This window comes from Zalophus californianus, chromosome 17, assembly GCF_009762305.2.
Source record: "Zalophus californianus isolate mZalCal1 chromosome 17, mZalCal1.pri.v2, whole genome shotgun sequence".
NCBI classification, from domain to species: domain Eukaryota; kingdom Metazoa; phylum Chordata; class Mammalia; order Carnivora; family Otariidae; genus Zalophus; species Zalophus californianus.
In genome coordinates, this window is record NC_045611.1 from 11,835,274 (window position 1) to 11,855,316 (window position 20,043).

The 20,043-nt window shown below is 40.1% G+C and overlaps 2 protein-coding genes across 3 annotated transcripts in view; both read left to right on the forward strand.

Annotated features, from left to right (window-relative positions):
• CFDP1 (craniofacial development protein 1) overlaps positions 1 to 20,043 on the forward strand; it is a 127,311-nt gene that overhangs the window by 30,586 nt on the left and 76,682 nt on the right. The gene's annotated exons all lie outside the window — the stretch shown is intronic.
• Positions 11,957 to 12,368, forward strand: LOC113936403 (60S ribosomal protein L39-like). Its single transcript, XM_035725226.1, has one exon. It carries the CDS (start codon positions 11,984 to 11,986, stop codon positions 12,137 to 12,139), a length of 156 nt encoding a protein of 51 aa, XP_035581119.1. The 5' UTR covers positions 11,957 to 11,983; the 3' UTR covers positions 12,140 to 12,368.

Here is a 20,043-nt window from a genome sequence, read left to right on the forward strand (position 1 = left end):
TATCCATTCATTAGTTGATAGACATAGAATTGTTTCCACTTCTTGGCTATTACAAATAATGTGTCTGTGAACATTCATGTGAAGGTTTTCGTGTGGACATGTGTTTTCATTTCATTGGGTGTGTACCTGGGTGTGGAATTGCTCGGTCATATGGTAACTTGGACATGCTCTTGAATAGGAGAATGAGCCATAAGAGAAAAATCCAGGAACGTTACAAAGCGTGGATGCCTTGGGTGCCTATATGTCATCCACTGTGATTTCTCTGAAGCATGAACAGTTCTGTATGTAAGCTCCGGCTGTAGGAAAAAAGATGGGTGGAAATCTACGATGTTCAGTGACACTTAAAGCAGTGGCTAGAAAAAATAAGACAGTTTCCTTCCATCTTAATTAATTCTAGAAGTAGGGAGAGGGATTTAAGCCTTTTGATTTGTTCCCACAACCAGCTTTAAGCTTTTAAATTTGGGATTTTAGTTTAGTTGACTCAGGGCTGGCCCTGTTCTTATTTTATTGCTGTTTGTAAATAGATGTTCTTGACCTTCCCACTAACTTTTGGATTTAACTTTGTTATTCTTAGTGGTTGTGGTGCTGTCAGTTAGGAGGTGTTCCGAAATGTGTGGTGAGATATTTTGGTTGTCACAAGACTTGAGGAGACCACTGGTACTTAATGGGTGGAGTTCAGGAATACTAAATATCTGCATTGCTTAGGACAGTTTGTAAAGAGAAGAATTTTCTTTTCCAAAATCCCCTTAGAGACACACTGTTTTAGGGAGCTGGAGTCCCTCAGGTTTATAACCACTGGGCTTTTCTTCAGTTTCTGGTTTGAGACTCAACTCCAGGGCAGGCATTCACAAACTGACAGTTCATGGACCAAGCCTGTCCTCGGATGTTATTATTTGGCCAGTATTTAAAAATCAGGAGGGCTGACATAAAAATCTGAGTGACTGGCTTTTCTTTAGAAACGAAGTTGTGCCATTGCCCTCTTTCCTTACCGCCCCAGTGAGCTGGAGCAGAGTGGATGGGGTTTGCCCTTTCCTGGATCCGACTCAGCTGCTTCCCTCTTTCTGTACCTGCTGGGTTCCTGTAGTCAGGTGTTTTTAACACTGGGATGACATGTTTCCTTTCAATGACCAGGTCAGTTTCATTTTGGCACCAGTTTGTCCTTTAGGTTAACTATCAAACATACTATCTTCTCATACTGCATGTTAAATGTTCTTTACCTTTTTTAAAAGGATAAATAGCTATTGACAGATTTCTAAATTTAAGGCACAGTGCTAAGTGTTTCACATGTATTATTTTATTGAATTTACATGAATACTTTAAGAGGTAGGTGCTAACTTTGTGCCCATTTCACAGACCAGGAAACTGAGGCTCGGGGAGGTGCCATTAACTTGTGGAGTCTGTAGTTGATGGTGGAGGCAGGATTCCAGTCCACATCCATTTGAAACCAGAGGCTGAAGTCTCAGCCACTGTGTCACACAACCATTCTTTCTTACCCACATAATTGGCCTTTTTGGGTAAGAAGTATCTCTTCAGCTTTATAACTGATGATGGACTCTTTGAAAGCTATTTTGAATTTTGTGGTTTTTTTTTTTAGGGAAATGAGATGACGGTTTCCTCCATTTTCCTTTGTAGGCCTTTCCCCCATTAACCACAGCTAATCCAGGTCTCCTGTATTGGATATCAGTCCCATTACTCTCTCATGAAATTGAAGGGGTAGCACATTTTAAAAAATGAGTTCCAGGTGTGTTTGTACATTGATAATCTGTCAGCAGTCAACAGCGAAGCTGTGGACAAGATGTGATCAGTCAGCTGGGGATAATAGCAATAATGTTTATTGCTGCTTCTGTGTGTATTGGTTCCTACTGAGGCCTGAGTCCTACATTGTAGGCAGCAATGTGAGGGTGTTGCCAGGAGAGCCAGGCAGGAGATAGTCCTTGCCCAGTTGGGTTCACTGCGTTTCTTCTGGCAGTAATTTGTTCCAGGGTAGGACTAGCTAGAAATAGTTTTAAGAAGATATTACTTTTGGGCGCCTGGGTGGCTCAGATGGTTAAGCGTCTGCCTTCAGCTCAGGTCATAATCCCAGGGTCCTGGAATCGAGTCCTGCATCGGGCTCCCTGCTCATTGGGAGCCTGCTTATCCCTCTGCCCCCCCCTCTCTCTCTGTCTCCCATGAATAAATAAATAAAATCGTTTTTAAAAAAAAAAGAAGATACTACTTTTTTTTAAAGATTTATTTATTGAGAGAGAGAGGGCGAGCAAGCTTGAATGGGAAGGACAGAGGGAGAGAGAGAGAGAGAATCTCAAGCAGACTCCCCGCTGAGTGCAGAGCCCGACACGGGGCTTGATCTCACAACCCTGACATCACGACTTGAGCCAAAACCAAGAGTCTGGCGCTTAACCGACTGCGCCACCCAGGTGCCCCAAGGTGATTTTTCAAGGACCTACTATGACAGTGAAAATGATTCTGGTAGTGTTGGTGGTCCTGCTATTATCTTACTTGTCACTCCAGTATGATTTGTTTTATACTGGGACAAGAAAACTCTGTACTCCCCACCGCCCCCCCCAAAAAAACTCTGTACTGGACTTTCACCTTCATGTTCTTCAATGGATGCTAAATATTCAGCTTCATTCAGTTTTAACTTGTTCTTTTTTTTTTTAAGATTTTATTTATTTATTTGACAGAGAGAGAACACAAGCAGGGGGAGTTGGAGAGGGAGAAACCGGCTCGCCACTGAGCAAGGAGCCCGATGTGGGGCTCTATCCCAGGACCCTGGGATCATGACCTGAGCCGAAGGCAGACACTCAACCAACTGAGCCACCCAGGTGCCCCAGTTTTAACTTATTCTTAACTTGTTTTTTAAATATATCTCTAGGTTTTGCAGGTACAGAGTAAATGAGTTTGAAATTGAAATTAATTAATTCTCTAAAGATTTCCCCATGAATAGTTGGAATATTTTGAATTTATTAAAGTTTATCTCATCCACATTCTTGATTTGAAGAGATTGTTCCAGGCTAAGCTAGGAACCAGAATAATTACAAATGGAGAGACTAGTAATACTCCTTTTTTTTTTTTTTTTTTGGTTGGGGGAGGGTGGTAGAAAATTTGACCATTTGGGTCAAATAGTAAAGTCCCGGCCAATGTGAGCGTCTAAATGAGATCTCAAACATAGAAAAGCTTTAAAAGCAAGAACATTTTTCATTTGTGGTCACCAGGATTGGGGTAACTTCTGTCAGTTTGGATTGAATACCTACAGCAAATACTATGAACCTGGGAAGTATCCCTAGTGGTTTTCAAGGTTGCCCAGAGTGGAACAAATGCTAGTGTTCTTAGAAAACCCTTACGAGATTTGAACTTTATTACCCAGAGCAGCCTTCTTCCTTTTGCTCTTAATGAGTTATAGTTGCAAGTTTCAAAAATCTTGAGTTTAAGAGCTGGGTGGCTATATGTGTTATAAATTTTTAAGACTTTATTTTGCTATAGTACTATACCTTTGGTTGTGCCAGATTTAGTGTGAAATTCGAGTCAGGAAAGTGCTTAGGGTGCTTTGCTGGGAGTGTAGGGAAGAATTGAAAGGATAGCTGAAGTTATGGTGTTCACAGAGTTTACTTAGTATGATCTTTGGAAATTGACTTGGAAACAAGGTTGTGGAAACCTTCCTTTAAGGAGAGAATCGTGATGCTCTAGAAATGAAGTGAAACTATTTTGGTTAACTAATAAAATGCTGATTTGTTGAGTTGTTTCATGTGCTTTAGTTTATTTTAGTGTACACTAGAGGGCAGAACTGCCCCCCGCCGTCCCTGAAAAGATACTTCTTTGGCAGAGTACAAGGAACTTGGAGCTATCCTAGATTTGGTGTATGAGTGCCATACATTTTTCTTTGCCTAGTTAGATTAGTCTCTTGGCATGAGATTTCTATGTGCTATACTGTTTGTTTCTACATTTTTCTTTAATTAAAATTTGTTTTGTTTTCAACTGTACCGTTGTGCTTAGAAAGTGAAAGATGGCTTTTCTTCTCTCATTTTTTCTTGGAGATGCAGAAGCTTTTATCGTTATTCGCTTTTTTATTACAAATAAGAAAGTAAAAATGACCCATAGTTCCACCACTTAAATTTTTTCAGAAAAGAGCAGTGAAATTTCCTTGCCACCTGCCTATCCTTCATTCCCAACCCCAGAGGCTAATACAATTGACCTTTAAACAACATGGTATTTATGGTTGCTGATCCTCCCTCCCCAAGCAGTCAAAAATCTGTGTATAACTTTTGACTCCCCAGAAACTTAACCACTAATAGCCTATTGTTAACCAGAAGCCTTACTGATAGCATAAACAGTTGTTTAACACATTTTAAATGTTACATGTATTAGATACTACAATCTTATAATCAAATAAGCTAGAGACAAGAAAATCATAAGGGAAAGAAAATGCATTTATAGTACTGTAAAAAAAAATCTAGTATGGGGTGCCTGGGTGGCTCAGTCGGTGAAGCATCTGACTCTTGATTGCAGCTCATGTCTTGATCTCAGGGTTGTGAGTTCAAGCCCGCATTGGGCTCCACTCTGCGCATGGAGCCTACTTAAAAACAAAACAACAAAAACGTGTATAAGTGAATCTGTGCAGTTCAAACCCATTAAAACAAAAGTGGACTCTGTGTTAGGCTGCAACTTCTGTTTTTCCTTAACAGTCTATTTTGGGCATCTTTTCAGGTTCAGTGTAAACATCTATATATTTTTTATGCCTGCGTTGTACTCCATTATATAAATATTCTGTAGTTTGAGTAACCATTTCTTTACTGATGAGCATTTAGTTTTCCAAATTTTACAGTTATGAATAATTCTGTGATGATCCTTGCACATGCATTTTTATGTTCTCATGCTGTTATTTCTGGGGGACAGATTCTTAGAAATGGGATTGCTGGATCATCAGATATATGCACCTTAAATCCTAACATGCTGCCAAATAGGCAATACCAATCTGAATGAAGTGTCTCTGGTGTTACGTGAGAGGGCCCTTTCCAAAGCACAGCATTACTCCTATCTGTCAGGGTTTTCTCCATAGTCATGACATTAACTGGATTTTCATAACCTACTGGTTTCATTTGTGTTTCTTCTCTGAAAACCTTCACCAAAAACAGACTTTTTTCAAGATAAACTGATGCTATATTTCTGTGTATTTGCCAGATGTCAATTTAGATTTGAGTATCACCTAGAGGTAGTGTCCATACTGTTTCCAATCATCAAAGTTAGTCAATTCTCAGTCATCTAAAAATTCAGGTAAAAATCTGAGTTTTATAAACACTGAGAGAAGTTGTGAGCCCATTTAGGAACTACATATTATAGGGTCCATTAAAGTGCTCTGTGCTATCTCTTTCTTAAGTCCTTAAAGTTGGAAGTTACTATTCCCACATGTTTTGAAGCCACTGAAGAATGTTACTTATCCTAAGCATAGCAATCAGTGATTCATATTTTCTGATCAGGTTTTGATATAGGCATCTCGTTGCTATTTCATGTAAGGTTATGATTACACAGAAAGATTCATATTAGGTAAATATTTTAATTTGGATCAGGGAATTTTTCTTATGGGAGAGGCTGAGCAACTGTGTTCTAATTATTTTGGTTAGGGGTTGAAAATCCGTCTGATCTTAAGTCCAGCACTTACTACATTCAGTTGCTTAGCTCTGGATTCTTGCCAAAAGTGTTACCCAAGGGAACCTATGATAAATTTAAGCTGAAATCACTTAAAACTTCTAAACTAGGCTATTATTTCTGTATCATTGAGAAAATGGAAGATTCTGAGCAAGCATTAATCTTTAGATCTAATAATTCTGGATGCATAAGACCATAAACAAGTCACAGCCTTTTGATTATTAGCCTCCTGAATTTGAAATGTGGTACAATTTCAGTAGCTACTAATTTGAGAATGAACGGGAAAAACCCATGTGTCACCTTGGCTTCTGCTTTAAACTGGGATCTTTTAGCCCAGTTGTTTGTGAGATAGATGGTGAGCTGTAGGAGGGAGAAACCAAAGGAGGAGAGTTTTCTCTACAGTCAGATGGAGCGTGACTTGTTTGGACCAGAAATGAGAATCAGATCCAAGGATAACCATGTGCAAAACACTCTTGATCTTGGTCTCTTGTCTAATGGTAGTGAGCTTTAAAAAAAAGAGTTTGGGAGAACTTTCCTTTAGAACAGTAACCACAAGTATCATGTCTGCTTTCCAGCCATGTTTCTGTGCTGTGCTGTGGGTGAAGTAATTCCAAGTTTTTTATACCATTTCAGAAAGTCATTCCAATTTAGCTTTTGTTGGACCACTCTGGACCTCAATTTCCCAGTCTTGATGTGGTGAAGCCAGCTTTCCTATTGGGCTAACTTAGTCAGCTGTGTGTTTGACAGTATTGTATAAAAACTAGCCAGGCGGAATTCCAGCTGCAGGAAGGGTTAGATTTTAAAGTATCTGTCTTTATGAAATTGGAGTTATATTTTTTTAAAAACTCCTTTGAAGTAGGACTTTGGTTAACACCATAATGAAAGCAAAGCATTGATATTTTTTAGGCATGGTAGGGAGAGCCTGTTTTCCTTATATTTTATCAGTTGCTGACGAAATTGGTTGGCAATGGGAATGAAATACAACTCCTTTCTCCCTCTGCTACACTGTCTCAGGCCACCTCTTCCTGATAAGACTAGTATGCCTCTGAACTTTCTACTGCCACCTTTACCGTATTTATTTAAGGTTTTCTCAAGATTCACAGACCTCTTCTCTGTTTTTGTTTTTTTTTAAGATTTTATTTATTTATCTGACAGAAAAAATAGCGAGAGTAGGAACACAAGCAGGGAGAGTGGGAAAGGGAGAAAGCTTCTCGTGGAGCAGGGAGCCTGATGCGGGGCTCAATCCCAGGACCCTGGGATCATGCCCTGAGCTGAAGGCAGATGCTTAATGACTGAGCCATCCAGGCGCCCCACAGACCTCTTCTCTTTGTGCATTTAATACCATTCATCTACTCTAAAGCTTTACCCGTCTCTTTAATGTTGGTGATTCTCTGCTCTGCCCTTCCAGTACTGCCTTTCTTCTGAACTCCAAACCCATATGTCTTACTGCTTGCTAGAAATTTATTCTGAATTTCGTTGACACGACACTGGTTCAGCGTTCGACTCATTTTCTCACCCATTTTACAGAGCTGAAGAAATGGAGCCTGTAAAGTTAAGTAGCTTGTCCAAGGGAGAGGGCCTGGACTAGAATTGAAGGCTTCTTTCCAGTCCAGCGTGGTCCTCTGCTGGGCCAAACTGCCTGCCTCTCTCTGGACGAAAAAATGTGCCACCATCGTTCCCCCAAGGTGTGTTCAGTTATTTCCCTTTCTTTTCCTTGCCTCCGCAACTGCCCAGTCCATTCAGTGCTTTTAATTCTACATTCACAATGTCTGTAAATAGTCACTCGTATTCTTTCGCTCCCTCCTCTCCCCTCTTTCCATTTCATCTCCATTCCCGTTTGCCTTTTTTCTGGGTCTTAAGCGTCTGTGTCTGTGTGATTGGAATATTTTCTCAAGGTTTGGACTATTGTAATCGTTTCCTAAGTTTACTTAAAGCCTGCAGTCCCTCTTCCTGCATCCACCCTGCATGCCACTGCTGGGATAATTTGGCAGAGATTCAGTTTAGATTATGACACTTGCTCAGAAATTTGATACCTACAGTTAAGTTCACATTCTTAGCCTGATGTTAGTGAGCGCTGTACCGTAGCTGTCGCCAACCATACCTTGTTCTGAATTACTGTGTCTGATAGCCGGAAAGGGGCCCTTCCCTACCCATCTTCCCCTCCCTCAGCTTTGGTCAGCTGTTCTCTCCTCTTCCCTGTGTACCCTCATCTCTCCCCACCTCTCCCCATCGATTGGAATCCTGCCTGTTTTTCAAGCCCCATTTCTGCCCTCCCCTACTCTTCCCTGATACATGCCCTCCTTGTAGTCCTGTTCCACTAATGGCCCCTTAAATGTTTGACCATGAAGTATAGTTATTTCATTTTTTCTTTTTGTCCCCTACAAAGAGTAAAGGCTCTTTTAAGCCCTTTTCTTTGACTTTGGATTTCTGCAGTTTTAATACAATGTGGATTCATGGCTTTTGAAAGTTCTGAAAAATTCTCAAGCATTTTCTCTTTGAATATTGCCTCTTTTGCATTCTACTATCTCCTTCTACAACTCGTGTTAGGTATATGTCAGATCTTTGCAGTCTGTCCTCCATGTTACTTCACTTCTCTTTGGTATTTTTAATCTCATTATTTGTCTGAGTGGCCTTCCAGTTACTTCCTGTTTTCCAGCACTTTGCTTTTTCTTCAGCTATGTCTAATCTCTTTTAATTTCATTGGGTTTAATTTCAGTGGCTGAGCACTTTATTTTTTGAAATTCTGTTTGGTTTGTTTTCTTTTTTTTTTAAGATTTTATTTATTAGAGAGAGAGCACAAGTGGGGTGAGGGGCAGAGGGAGAAGTAGACTCCCCGCCGAGCAGGGAGCCCGACGTGGGGCTCTATCCCAGGACTATGGGATCATGACCTGAGCCAAAGGCAAATGCCCACCCAAGGTGCCCCTGTTTGGTTTGTTTTCAAATCTGCTTGTTCTTTTTCCATAGGATCTTGATTTTGAGGCTTTCTTTTATATTTGTAATCATTTTAAGTGTATACTTATTTATAGTTCTTGTCTTTTATGAGAAGTTCTTGGGGTTCTAAAGTTATCTTTATTTGTTGGCCCTTTTCCTGTGGATTATTTTCTTTTGTGTTTAGTATTTTTTATTCATCTTTGGCAAGGTTTTGTCTATGAAGTGATATCATATGGCCTGGGATGAAGTTGTATTTCTCAAAAGTAGGTGAATTTGTTACTTCTAGATGCCCTGGCTTTGGCTAATTTTTATGTTAATTTCTTGCTTTGGAGCTCCTGGAACATTCAGGTATTATAATTGAAATTAGAATTGTGACCCTCAAATCCGCAGGGCTCCAGGCCCAGCATTTCAGTTCTCAGGAGATATTTTTTCCCCTCTCCCCTACAGCCCAGGCTGAGAGGCTTTCTTGTCTGCTCCCCAGGCTGTTATGTGAATTTTTCCTGATCTGTCCTTTCCCTGAGCAGGCATAGAGCTCCACTTTATTTAGGATTTTAGTTCTAATTCTCCACCTTCTGTAAGCCCAAGACCAGTCCCGTTATGTGGGTATAACAAAACCCAGGTGGAAGTTACTGGAACTTCTCTCCTCCCCACACGCTGCCCTGTAGCCGCTATCTGCTCGTGTGCTTCTGCTGGGGTTTGCACTTCCTTCTCTGATCCTGGCTCTCGGGGTTTCCCTTTCTCTCTTGTGAGTTTAGCTACACATCTAAAATAATTTAGGGTATATTTTATCTGGCATTTCTCGGTCTTTATCTGGAGAACGTTTGGGTTATATTAAGCATCCATTTAGCCTGGACTAAGAAGTTCGTTGTGAGCTCTTTAAGGGCTAATACCCTACATTGCTTGTTTTCATGTTTCCCTGCAGCTAGCACAAAGTCATCCATTCCATTTGATGAGTTTGAAATGACTTTTAAAGGAAACATTTTGACTACTCTGAGCCATAGGGAGAAATAGCCAATACCTTTAAAAATACATCTGATGACTTCTCTTTCATATTAGTTATGAGCTGCTGCTCCTACCCAAGAGCTTTCATCATTAACATACTGCCTCTCTTAAATGGTCAAGGCTTTTTCTCTTCTGAGCTATTTGAATTGTTCTGTTTGTTGGGTTTCCTTATTCTTTTTAGAAACAAAATATCTGAGAATACTTTCTGATATAATCTCTAAAACATCCATGAATTTTCTTGTGTGAAATTCTCCTATCACAGTATCAGTTTATTTGTAACCCCCCTTTTAGCCCCATCTTACTGTTTTGAAAATCATTATCCTTCATTATTGTGGACCTTCTTTTTGTCTAGTCTAGTGTCTAATCCCCTCAAACTTGTAGATGCCACCCTTTGTGGGAGGCAAGAAGCTGGAAATTCAAAACCCTTGATTTCCCACCCTCCTTTGCTTCTAGTTTTTAGTTTGGAACTTCGGCTTCATGAATCAGACATCTGCCCAAAGTATAAATCCAGGGCTGGTGAGGCCGAGGCAAGGAGACTGCAAATCTCGGGCCCTCTTGGGCGTACCAGCTGCAGCATATGCATAGCATCCAGGACAGCTGTGTCTTCACCAGTGTAGCCTGTGGTGTGATCTGGGGGCATTGTTTCTGGCCTCTGAATGTGGTTTTTGAGCCCTCCTAGATTTTGTGAGTAACCCAATGCCTTTTCTTTTCTTTCTTTTTTTTTTTAAGATTTTATTTATTTATTATTTGAGAGAGAGAGATTGAGAGAATGAGTAGGAAGAGGGGCAGAGGGAGAAGCAGACTCCCTGTGGAGCAGGGAGCCCGACACGGGACTCAATCCTAGGACCCTGGGATCACGACCTGAGCCGAAGGCAGACGCTTAACCGACTGAGCCACCCAGGCGCCCAACCCAATACCTTTTTATTATTGTTACTAAACCTTTTATTTTGAGAGAGTGTAGATTTATGTACAGTTGTTAAAATAATAAAGAGAGATTCCTTGAACCCTTGACCCAGTTTCCCCTTACGGTAACATCTTATAATATCACAACCAGAATAATGACATTGATATAGTCAAGATAGAAAACATTTCCGGACAGGGTGCCTGGGTGGCTCACTTTGTTAAGTGTTCATCTCTTGGTTTCGGCTCGGGTCATGATCTCACGGGCCTTGAGATCCAGCCCCGATGTGGGGCTTTGCACTCAGCGGGGAGTCTGCTTGAAGATTCTCTCCCTCTGACCCTCCCCCCGCCACCAACTTGCATGAATGCATGCGTGAACTCTCTATCTCTCTGAAATAAATAAATCTTTAAAAAAAAGTTTCCAGTCCAGTAAGATCCCTCATGTTGCTTTTATAACCACACCCACTTTCCTGCTGCCCCCTCTGGCAACTGCTAATTTGTTCTCCATTTCTGTAATTTTGTCATTTCAAGAATGAAAGCATACAGTATAAAACCTTTTGAAATTGGCCTTTTTCACTCTGCAGATTCATTCAGGTTATGTGTATATCAATAGTTCATTTGTTTTTATTGTTGACTAGGATTCTGTGCTGTGGATGAGTGTTTCATGTTCTTCCACTGAAGGACATCTGGGTTGTTTCAGTTTTGGGCTATTACAGATAAAGTGCTGTAAATATTCATGCACAGGTTTTTTTTTGTTAACAAATTTTCTATTGCTACTATGACAAATTACCACAAATTTAGCTACTTACACAGCAGAAATTTATTCTCTTTTAATTTTTTAGACAGAAGTCTAAGATAGGTCTCACTGTATGAAAATCAAAGCAGGTTTGTGTTTCTTGTGAATGTAGGACTTAGATTCTCATTTTCTTAAGTCTTGACAGCTGTGTACCATTCCCACCTTCTGGAGACCATCCCCATTCTTGGTTCCTGGCCCCCTTCTTCTGTTTTCAAAGCCAGCAGCAACTTGGTTGAGTTCCCTCTCGAGCTGTGACTCTTGACTCCTCCTCCTCCCATCCATCTCATCTCTCTGATCCAGCTGGGAAAGGTCCTCCGCTTTTAAGGACTCCTATGATTAGATTGGGCCCACACAGATAACCTAGGATAAATCTCCCCCATCCCAAGGTCCATACTCTTAATCATATCCCTTTTGCTGTATATGGTAATGAATTCATGGATTTTGGCAGCAGGGGGTAAAGGGTGTGGACGTTTGTGGTAGCCCTTATTAAAATTTCATTTCTCAGAGATAAATGGTCTGAGAGGGGTGCAGTTGCTGGGTCATGTGGTGGTTGCATGTTTACTTTTTTGTGGCTTTTTTTTTTATTTTTTTATAATTTTATGTAAACTCCACACCACATGTGGGGCTCGAACTCAAACCCCAGGATCAAGGGTTGCATTCTCGCTCTCTCTTTTTCGCCGCCATCCTGCTCTGCGTGGCTGGCTGCTTCTCGCCATGTCTTCTCACAAGACTTTCAGAATCAAGCGATTCCTGGCCAAGAAACAAAAGCAGAATCATCCCATTCCCCAGTGGATTTGGATGAAAACTGGTAATAAGATCAGGTACAACTCCGAAAGGAGGCACTGGAGAAGAACCAAGCTGGGTCTGTAAGGCGTCACACGTCATGAGATGACACACCTAATTGGCATACATACTTAATTAAGCTGCGTGAAGATCATGTGTTCTATCATTCTGTAAACATCCTTCCTACCTGGCCATAGACTTTCCATGGAAATGATTTTTCTCTCTGACTATGCCTCTGCACCAGTAGGTTGGTTCAGTAATAAATGTGAGACCTCTCGGCTCTAAAAAAAAAAGAGTTGCATTCTCTGCCATCTGAGCCAGCCAGGCACCCTGCATGTTTAGTTTTTATAAGAAACTGCCAAACTTTTCCAGAAAGGCTGTACCATTTTACATTTCCACCAGCAGTGTGTAAGAGATCCAGTTTCTCCACATACTTATCAACATGTAGTGTTGTCACCATTTTTCATTTTAGCCATTTTGATAGGTACGTAGTAATGTTTCATTATGATTTTAGTTTACATTTCCCTAATGGCTAACAGTGTTAAACGTCTTTTCAAGTACTCTTTTGCCACCTGTCTATCTTTGGTGAAATGTCTGTTCATGTCTTTTGCCCACTTTCTAATTGGATTGTTTAGGTTTTGACTCTTGAGTTTTAAGAGTTCTTTATGTATTCTAGATATCAGTCCTTTATCAGATATGTTTGCAAATACTTTCTTCCAGTGTGTAGCTTGTCTTCTCATCCTTTCAAGAGGATCTTTTACAGAGCAAATGTTTTTAATTTTGATGAAGTCCAGTTTGTCAGTTTTTCTGTTTATGGATTACACTTTTGGTGTCAAGTCTAAGAATTCTTTGCCTAGTCCTAGATCCCAGATTTTCTCCTAGCTTGTAAAAGTTTTATAATTTTATGTTTAACATTTAAACGCATGATGCATTTTTGAGTTAATTTTTATATAAGTTAGGAGGTTTAGGTCAAGGTTAATCGTTTTTTGCCTATGCTGTCTGTCCATTTTCCAGCACCATTTGTTGAAAAGACCATCTTTGAATTGTTTTTGCACCTTTGCCATTGAATTGCTTTTGCACTTTTGTAAAAAAATTAGCCGGGCCTATTTATGTGGCTCTACTTCTGTCCTTAGTCTATTCTTTCCATTTACATGATCTATCCTTCTGCCAGTACCAAACAATCGTGATTACTAACCTATATAATAAGTCTTAAAATCTGGTAGACTGATTCCTCCCACTTTATTCTTTTCAAATGTAACTATTCTATTTCCTTTGCCTTTTCATATATATTTTAATTTTTTTCCAAGATTTTATTTATTTGAGAGAGCACACGTGCACGCACAAAAGTTGGGGAGAGGGTGAGGAAGAAGGACAAGGAGACTCTGCCTTGAGCACAGAGCCTTTCGTGGGGCCTGATCCCACGACACCCAAGATCATGACCTGAGTCGAAACCAGGAGTTGGTCACTCACCTGACTGAGCCAACCAGGCGCCCCTGCCTTTTCATACTAATTTTAGAATAATTTTGTCTCTATCTTCACAAATCCTAGGAATTTGGTAGGAATTGCATTAAACTTTGTTATGGACTGAATTGTGTGTCCCTTCCCCAAATTCATGGGTTGAAGCCTTAACCTCCCAATGTGAGTGTATTTTGAGATAGGGCCTTAAGGAGGTGTTAAGCGTTAAAAGAGGTCATAAGGTTAAGGTCTTAATTTATTAGGGTAAGTGTCTGAATAAAAAGAGGAAGGGGGCACCTGGGTAGCACAGTTGGTTAAGTGTCTGACTCTTAGTTTCATCTCAGGTTGTGATCCTCAGCATCATGAGATCAAATCCCGCACCACACCCTCTGCTTGGTGTGGAGTCTGCTTGAGATTCTCCCTTTCTATCTGCCCCTCCTGCTCATGCTCTCTCTCTCAAATAAATAATAAAATCTTAAAAAAAAAAAAAAAAAGGAGACATCAGAGATCTCCAAGCACGCATAGAGAAGAGGCTATGTGAAGACAGAGCAAGAAGACAGCTATCTGTGAGCCAGAAAGAGAGGTCTCACCAGACACCTTGATCTTGGACTTCTAGCCTTCAGAACTGTGAGAAAATAAATTTCTGTTGTTTAAGCCACCTAGTGTATGGTATCCTGTCATGGCAGCCCAAGCAGACTAATACAGACCTATATATCAATCTGAGGGGAATTGATATCTCTACTATGTTGTCTTCCAGCCCATAAACATGGTATGTCCGTGTCCTTCCATTCATTTAGATCTTCTTTCATTTCTTTTATCAACATTTTGTAGTTTTCAACCTACAAGTCCTGTACATGTTTTGTTAGACTTCTATGTAATATTTTTCTTTTCAGTGATTATAAATAGTACTATATTTAAAATTTCAGAGGCTGCTGGTTCACTGCTAGTATATAGAAATATAATTGATTTTTGTATGTTTATCTTATATCCTGCAACCTTGCTGAACTTAAATATTAGTACTAGAAGTTTTTAATACACTCCTTGGGATTTTCTACATAGGTAATCATTATTGCTTTTCCTTTTTGTCCCTTATTGCACTGGCTCAAACTTCTGGCACTGTGTTGAATAAAAACAGTGAGAGTGGACATCCTTGCCCTGTTCCCAACTTAGGGAGAAGCATTCAGTCTTTTGGTTAGCTTTAGATTTTTTGTAGGTGCTTTTTAATCAAGTTGAGTAAATTCTCCTCTATTCTTAATTTCAGAGTTTTTATAGTGAATGGGTGTTAAATTTTGTCAAGTGCATTTTCTGTATAGATTGATAGAGTCGTGTGATTTTTTTTTTCCCCTTTAGCCTGTTAATATGATGATGAATTACACTGGCTTATTTTTTTATAACTTTGTTAAAAGCTTTTTTATAAGCTTTGTTGAGGTGTAATTTACATATCCTACAATTCACCCATTTAAAATGTACGATTCAGACAGAGGATCACAGGGGAAGGGAGGGAAAAATGAAACAAGACAAAACCAGAGAGGGAGACAAACTATGGGAGACTCTTAATCTCAGGAAGCAAACTGAGGGTTGCTGGAGTGGAGGGGGGTGGGATGGATGGGGTGGCTGGGTGATGGACACTCGGGAGGATACGTGCTATGGTGAGCGCTGTGAATTGTGTAGGACTGATGAATCACAGACCTGTACCTCTGAAACAAGTAATACATTATATGTTAACAAAAAATAAAGAAATAAAAATAAAATGTACAATTCATTGGTTTTTATATATTCACAGAGTTTTGCAAAACATCACTGTAGTTAATTTCAGACCATTTTCATCACCCTAGAAAGAAATCCTGCACCAAGTAGCCATCACTCCCCCATTTAGCTGTCTCTTTTCCATTTCTTCCCACTGCTCCCACTCCCAGCTTAGGCAACCAGTAGTCTTTCTCTCCATATGGACTTCTCTCTATTCTGGACATTTCATGTAAACGGACTATACAATATGTGGCTTTGTGTGTCACTTCTTTCAATTAGCATAATGTTTACAAGGTTCATCCATGTTGTATTTTTCAGTACTTTTTTTTTTTAAGATTTATTTATTTTAGAGAAGGAGAGAGCATGTGCATGGAGGGGAGGGGCAGAGGGAGAGGGAGAATCTCAAACAGACCCCCCACTGAGCACAGAGCCTGATGCGGGGCTCCATCTCATGACCCTGAGATCATGACCTGAGCTGAAACCACGAGTCGGATGCTTAACCTACTGCACCACCCGGGTACCCCGTACTTTATTTAACTGTCAAATATAGTCCATTGTATGGATATCCATTTTTCAGTTGATGGACATTCAGATTGTTTCCACTTTTTGGCTATTATGGATAATGCCATGAACATTTCTACATAAGTTTTACTGTCAATACCTTTTTCATTTCCTTCGGATGGAAGGAAGTAGGATTGCATATCATGGTAACTGCTCAACTGAGGAAATGCCAGACTGTGGCAGACAATGGCAGACAAATTAGGGTCCTAGTTTCTCCACATTCTCAACACTTGTCATTTTCCCTCTTTTTTTTTTTTTATAAAGATTTTATTTATTTATTTGACAGAGAGAGACACAGTGAGAGAAGGAACACAAGCACGGAGAGTGGCAGAGGGAGAAGCAGGCTTCCCGCCGAGCAAGGAGCCTGATGTGGGGCTCGATCCCAGGACCCTGGGATCATGACCTGAGCCGAAGGCAGACGCTTAACGACTGAGCCACCCAGGCGCCCCATCATTTTCCCTCTTTTTGATCATAGTCATCCCAGGGGGTGTGAAGTGCTATCTCACTGTGGTTTTGATTTGCATGTCCCTTGTGGGTTGTGATGTTGATGAACTTTTCTTGTGCTTATTAGCCATTTACATATCTTCTTTGGAGAAATATCTATTTTCACATCCTTTCCGCATTTTTAATTGGGGTATTTGTCTTTTTATTACTGAATCATAAGAGTTCTTTATATATTCTAAATACAAGTTCTTATAAGGTAGATGATTTGTAAATACTTCTCATGTGGGTTATCTTTTCACTTGATCGTGTCCGCAGCACAAATTTTTTTTATTTTCATGAAATCCAGTGAATCTTTTTTTGTGTGTGTGCACTTGTGATTTTGGTGGCATATCTAAGAGATTATTGCCTAACCTACGATCATATTAACCTTTATGTTTTCTTCCAAGAATTTTATAGTTTAAGTGCTTACATTTAGGTCTTTGATCATTTTGAGTTAATTTTTGTATATAGTGTGGTATAGAAGGTCCATCTTCCTTCTTTTGCATGTGGATATCCAGTTGTCCCAGTACCATTTTTGAAAAAAATATATTATTTCCCCATTGAATTTGATACTTTTGTTAAAAGTCAGTTGACTTTAATTCGGTTTAGTTTTTGACTCTCAACTCTATCCTTTGATCTCTGTGTCTATCCTCAAGCCAGTAAACATTGATTAATTTTCAAATACTGAACCAGCCTTTCATCCCTGGAATAAAACTCACTTGGTCATGTTATATAATTCTTTTTATTATTGTTGCATTCTGTTTGTGAGTATTTTAAGGATTGTGTATATTTTTTATGAGAGATGTTGGTATTACTTTTCTTGGTTTTGTTTCTGTATTGTCTTTGTCTGGTTTTGGTATCAGACAGTGTTCCCTCTTCTGTTTTCTGGAAGAGATTGTGTAAAATTGATAGATTCTCCAGTGAATCTGTCTGGGCCTGGAAATTTCCTTTTTGATAGTTTTTAAATTAGACATTCTCTTTCCTTAATGGTTACAGGACTCCTCAGATTATCTGTTTCATAGTGGATGTGTTAATGGTAGTTTGTGTTTTTTGAGGAATTGGCCCATTTTACCTGTATTGTTTATGTGAGTAGGATTCTGTAGCATTCTCTTAGGATCCTTTTGATGTCTTTGAGGTTTGTAGTGATAACTCATTGCATTCCTGATATCAGTAATTTGTGTCTTCTCTTTTTGTGTCAGTTTTGCTAGAAAATTTTCAGTTTTATTGGTTATTTTCAAAGAACTAGTTCTTTGTTCCATTGGTTTTTCTCTGATTTCATTGACTTCCACTTACTATTTCCCTACTTGCCTTGCTTTACATACTGCATTTGCATTGTTGTTGGAGAGCATATTCTTTATGATTTCAAACTTTTAAATTGTTGACATGGTCTGTCTTGGCATATATTCTGGGGACACTTGCAAAGCCCAATATTCCTTTCTTTCCTCTCAATATCTTTTTTTTTTTTTAAGCTTTTATTATTTAGGGGAAGGGGGAAGGGAGCGAGAGGAGGGGAGAGGCAAAGGGAGAGGGAGAGAGAAACCCAGGCCAACTCAGCACTGAGCGCAGACCCCAGTGTGGGGCTTGATCTCATGACCCTGAGATCATTACCTGAGCCGAAACCAAGAGTCAGATGCTCAACTGACTGCACCACTCAGGTGCCCCTCTCTCAATATCTCGATATCTTTTAAATAAATTCCTTTTCTGTCTAAATTAGAGTCAGTGTCTGTGTCTTCATCTGAAAATCTCAGTACCCCTCTCGAGCTGCACTTGTTAATAGCCTTTATTTTAACACTTAACTGTACTCACTCAGTTTACATGTTAGTCCCTACCACTGCACTGTGAGCTTGGCGGCATAGACCTTGTATCTTTGTTTTTGTATGTCCAGTCTGATACATGGCAAATGATTTATAGGTATTTGTTAAATGAATGAATAAATAAATGAATAGCTTTTATTAATGATCACCGTTGTTTAAAAGCCTTGGGTGGGGGTGCCTGGGTGGCTCAGTTGTTAAGCGTCTGCCTTCGGCTCAGGTCATGATCCCGGGCTCCTGGGATCGAGCCCCGCATCGGGCTCCCTGCTCAGGGGAGAGCCTGTTTCTCCCTCTTCCACTCCCCCTGCTTGTGTTCCCTCTCTCACTGTGTCTTTCTCTATCAAATAAATAAATAAAATCCTTAAAAAAAAAAAAAAAGCCTTGGGTGGACTTTGATCTGTGGAGATTTCATTCCTATGTTTTTGCTCGTATCTGTTCTGTCAGTCTTCATCTTAAAAGTAGAGTACTTTTGGTTCCACAGCTGTGTTCAGCAAGTAACTGACCCCGGAAACAGACTGCAATATCTATTTTATGATTGGAATGACATTTTATTTCGGCTTAATCATACCATAGTTCAAGCATAGACATGTGGGAAGTTCCTTACTCATTCCACAAGACTTCTTTTGCAACTCCTCCCGTTTCCTATATTTCAGGTTGGCTTGTCCTCTTGTAGAATGGTGGTTGCCACAGCGGTGCATTTCACAGTGTACATTCTTGTCAGAGTGAGCAAAGGCTTTGATGCGTGCCTGGAAGCCTTGTTTCCCAGGCAGGAAGCACTCGGCATTCCCTCAGCCTTTCCTGCACTTAACTTTGGGTTTCCTTATGGATAACCTTTTCAGTTGTTTTCTCCCATTTAGCATAGGTACCAGGTTAAAATGTGTCTGAGGGGGGCTCCTGCGTGGCTCAGTCGTTAAGTGTCTGCCTTCGGCTCAGGTCATGATCCCAGGGTCCTGGGATCGAGCCCCGCATCGGGCTCCCTGCTTGGCGGGAAGCCTGCTTCTCCCTCTCCCACTCCCCCCTGCTTGTGTTCTCTTCTCTCGCTGTGTCTCTCTGTCAAATAAATAAATAAAATCTTAAAAAAATAAAATGTGTCTGAGGGATTCTGAACTAGAAGGTGTCCCATTATTAAAGTGTTCAGGCCGGGACGGGTGGCTGCTGGTTAAATTGCTGTGTGGAATAGATACGATAGATGTGGGAGACATGACCTGGATGTGAGCTAAACATTCTGCCACTTGGCATGTTTTCCTCTTGCTAAGGCAATTGGGAGTGACTGTGTCTTTGTTGCTTTGGGGGATTTTCTTACAGCTTTTACTGTAAGAAAAAGTAGAACTGAGTGAAACTGTGGGGAGGGGCAGCGGAGAAATAAACTGTTGGATTTTTTGAGTGACTTCCCTGACTTTCATTTATGAACATAGTGGCTTCGTGTTTTTCGTCCTTTGAAACTAAATTGACTAGATAGCACTTGAACACAGGAAGTCCTTTCTAGATCTTCTCTCATACTTCGTGTCTTATCTTCTTTGCCAGGCTTTTTCTCCTTTCTGCCTTCCTTCCTCCCTCCCTCCCTCCCTCCCTTCCTTCCTTCTCCTCCCCTCTCCCCTCTCTTTCTTTGTTGTTGTAATTTCAGCTAGATGCCTTGTTAAATGGACATTCATTGAAAATACTCAAGAAAGGGGTGAGATATAAATAAAGCAAAATTTCAGAGAGATAAAGATCATTTTAGTTGCGATTAGTATTCCTTCAACTCATTTATAAATTACAAAACTACAGGAAAGTACGTTGAAGAGATTTGTGATGACTCACGTCAGTATAGTGGAAAAGGTGATGGAGAGCGTTTTAGTGACAGTTCTTCATATTCCCAGCTTCATTATTTTCTCAGTCTTCATCTGTTCAAAAGATGTATCAAATGGTGTCTATTACATAGTGCCTTTGCGTTTC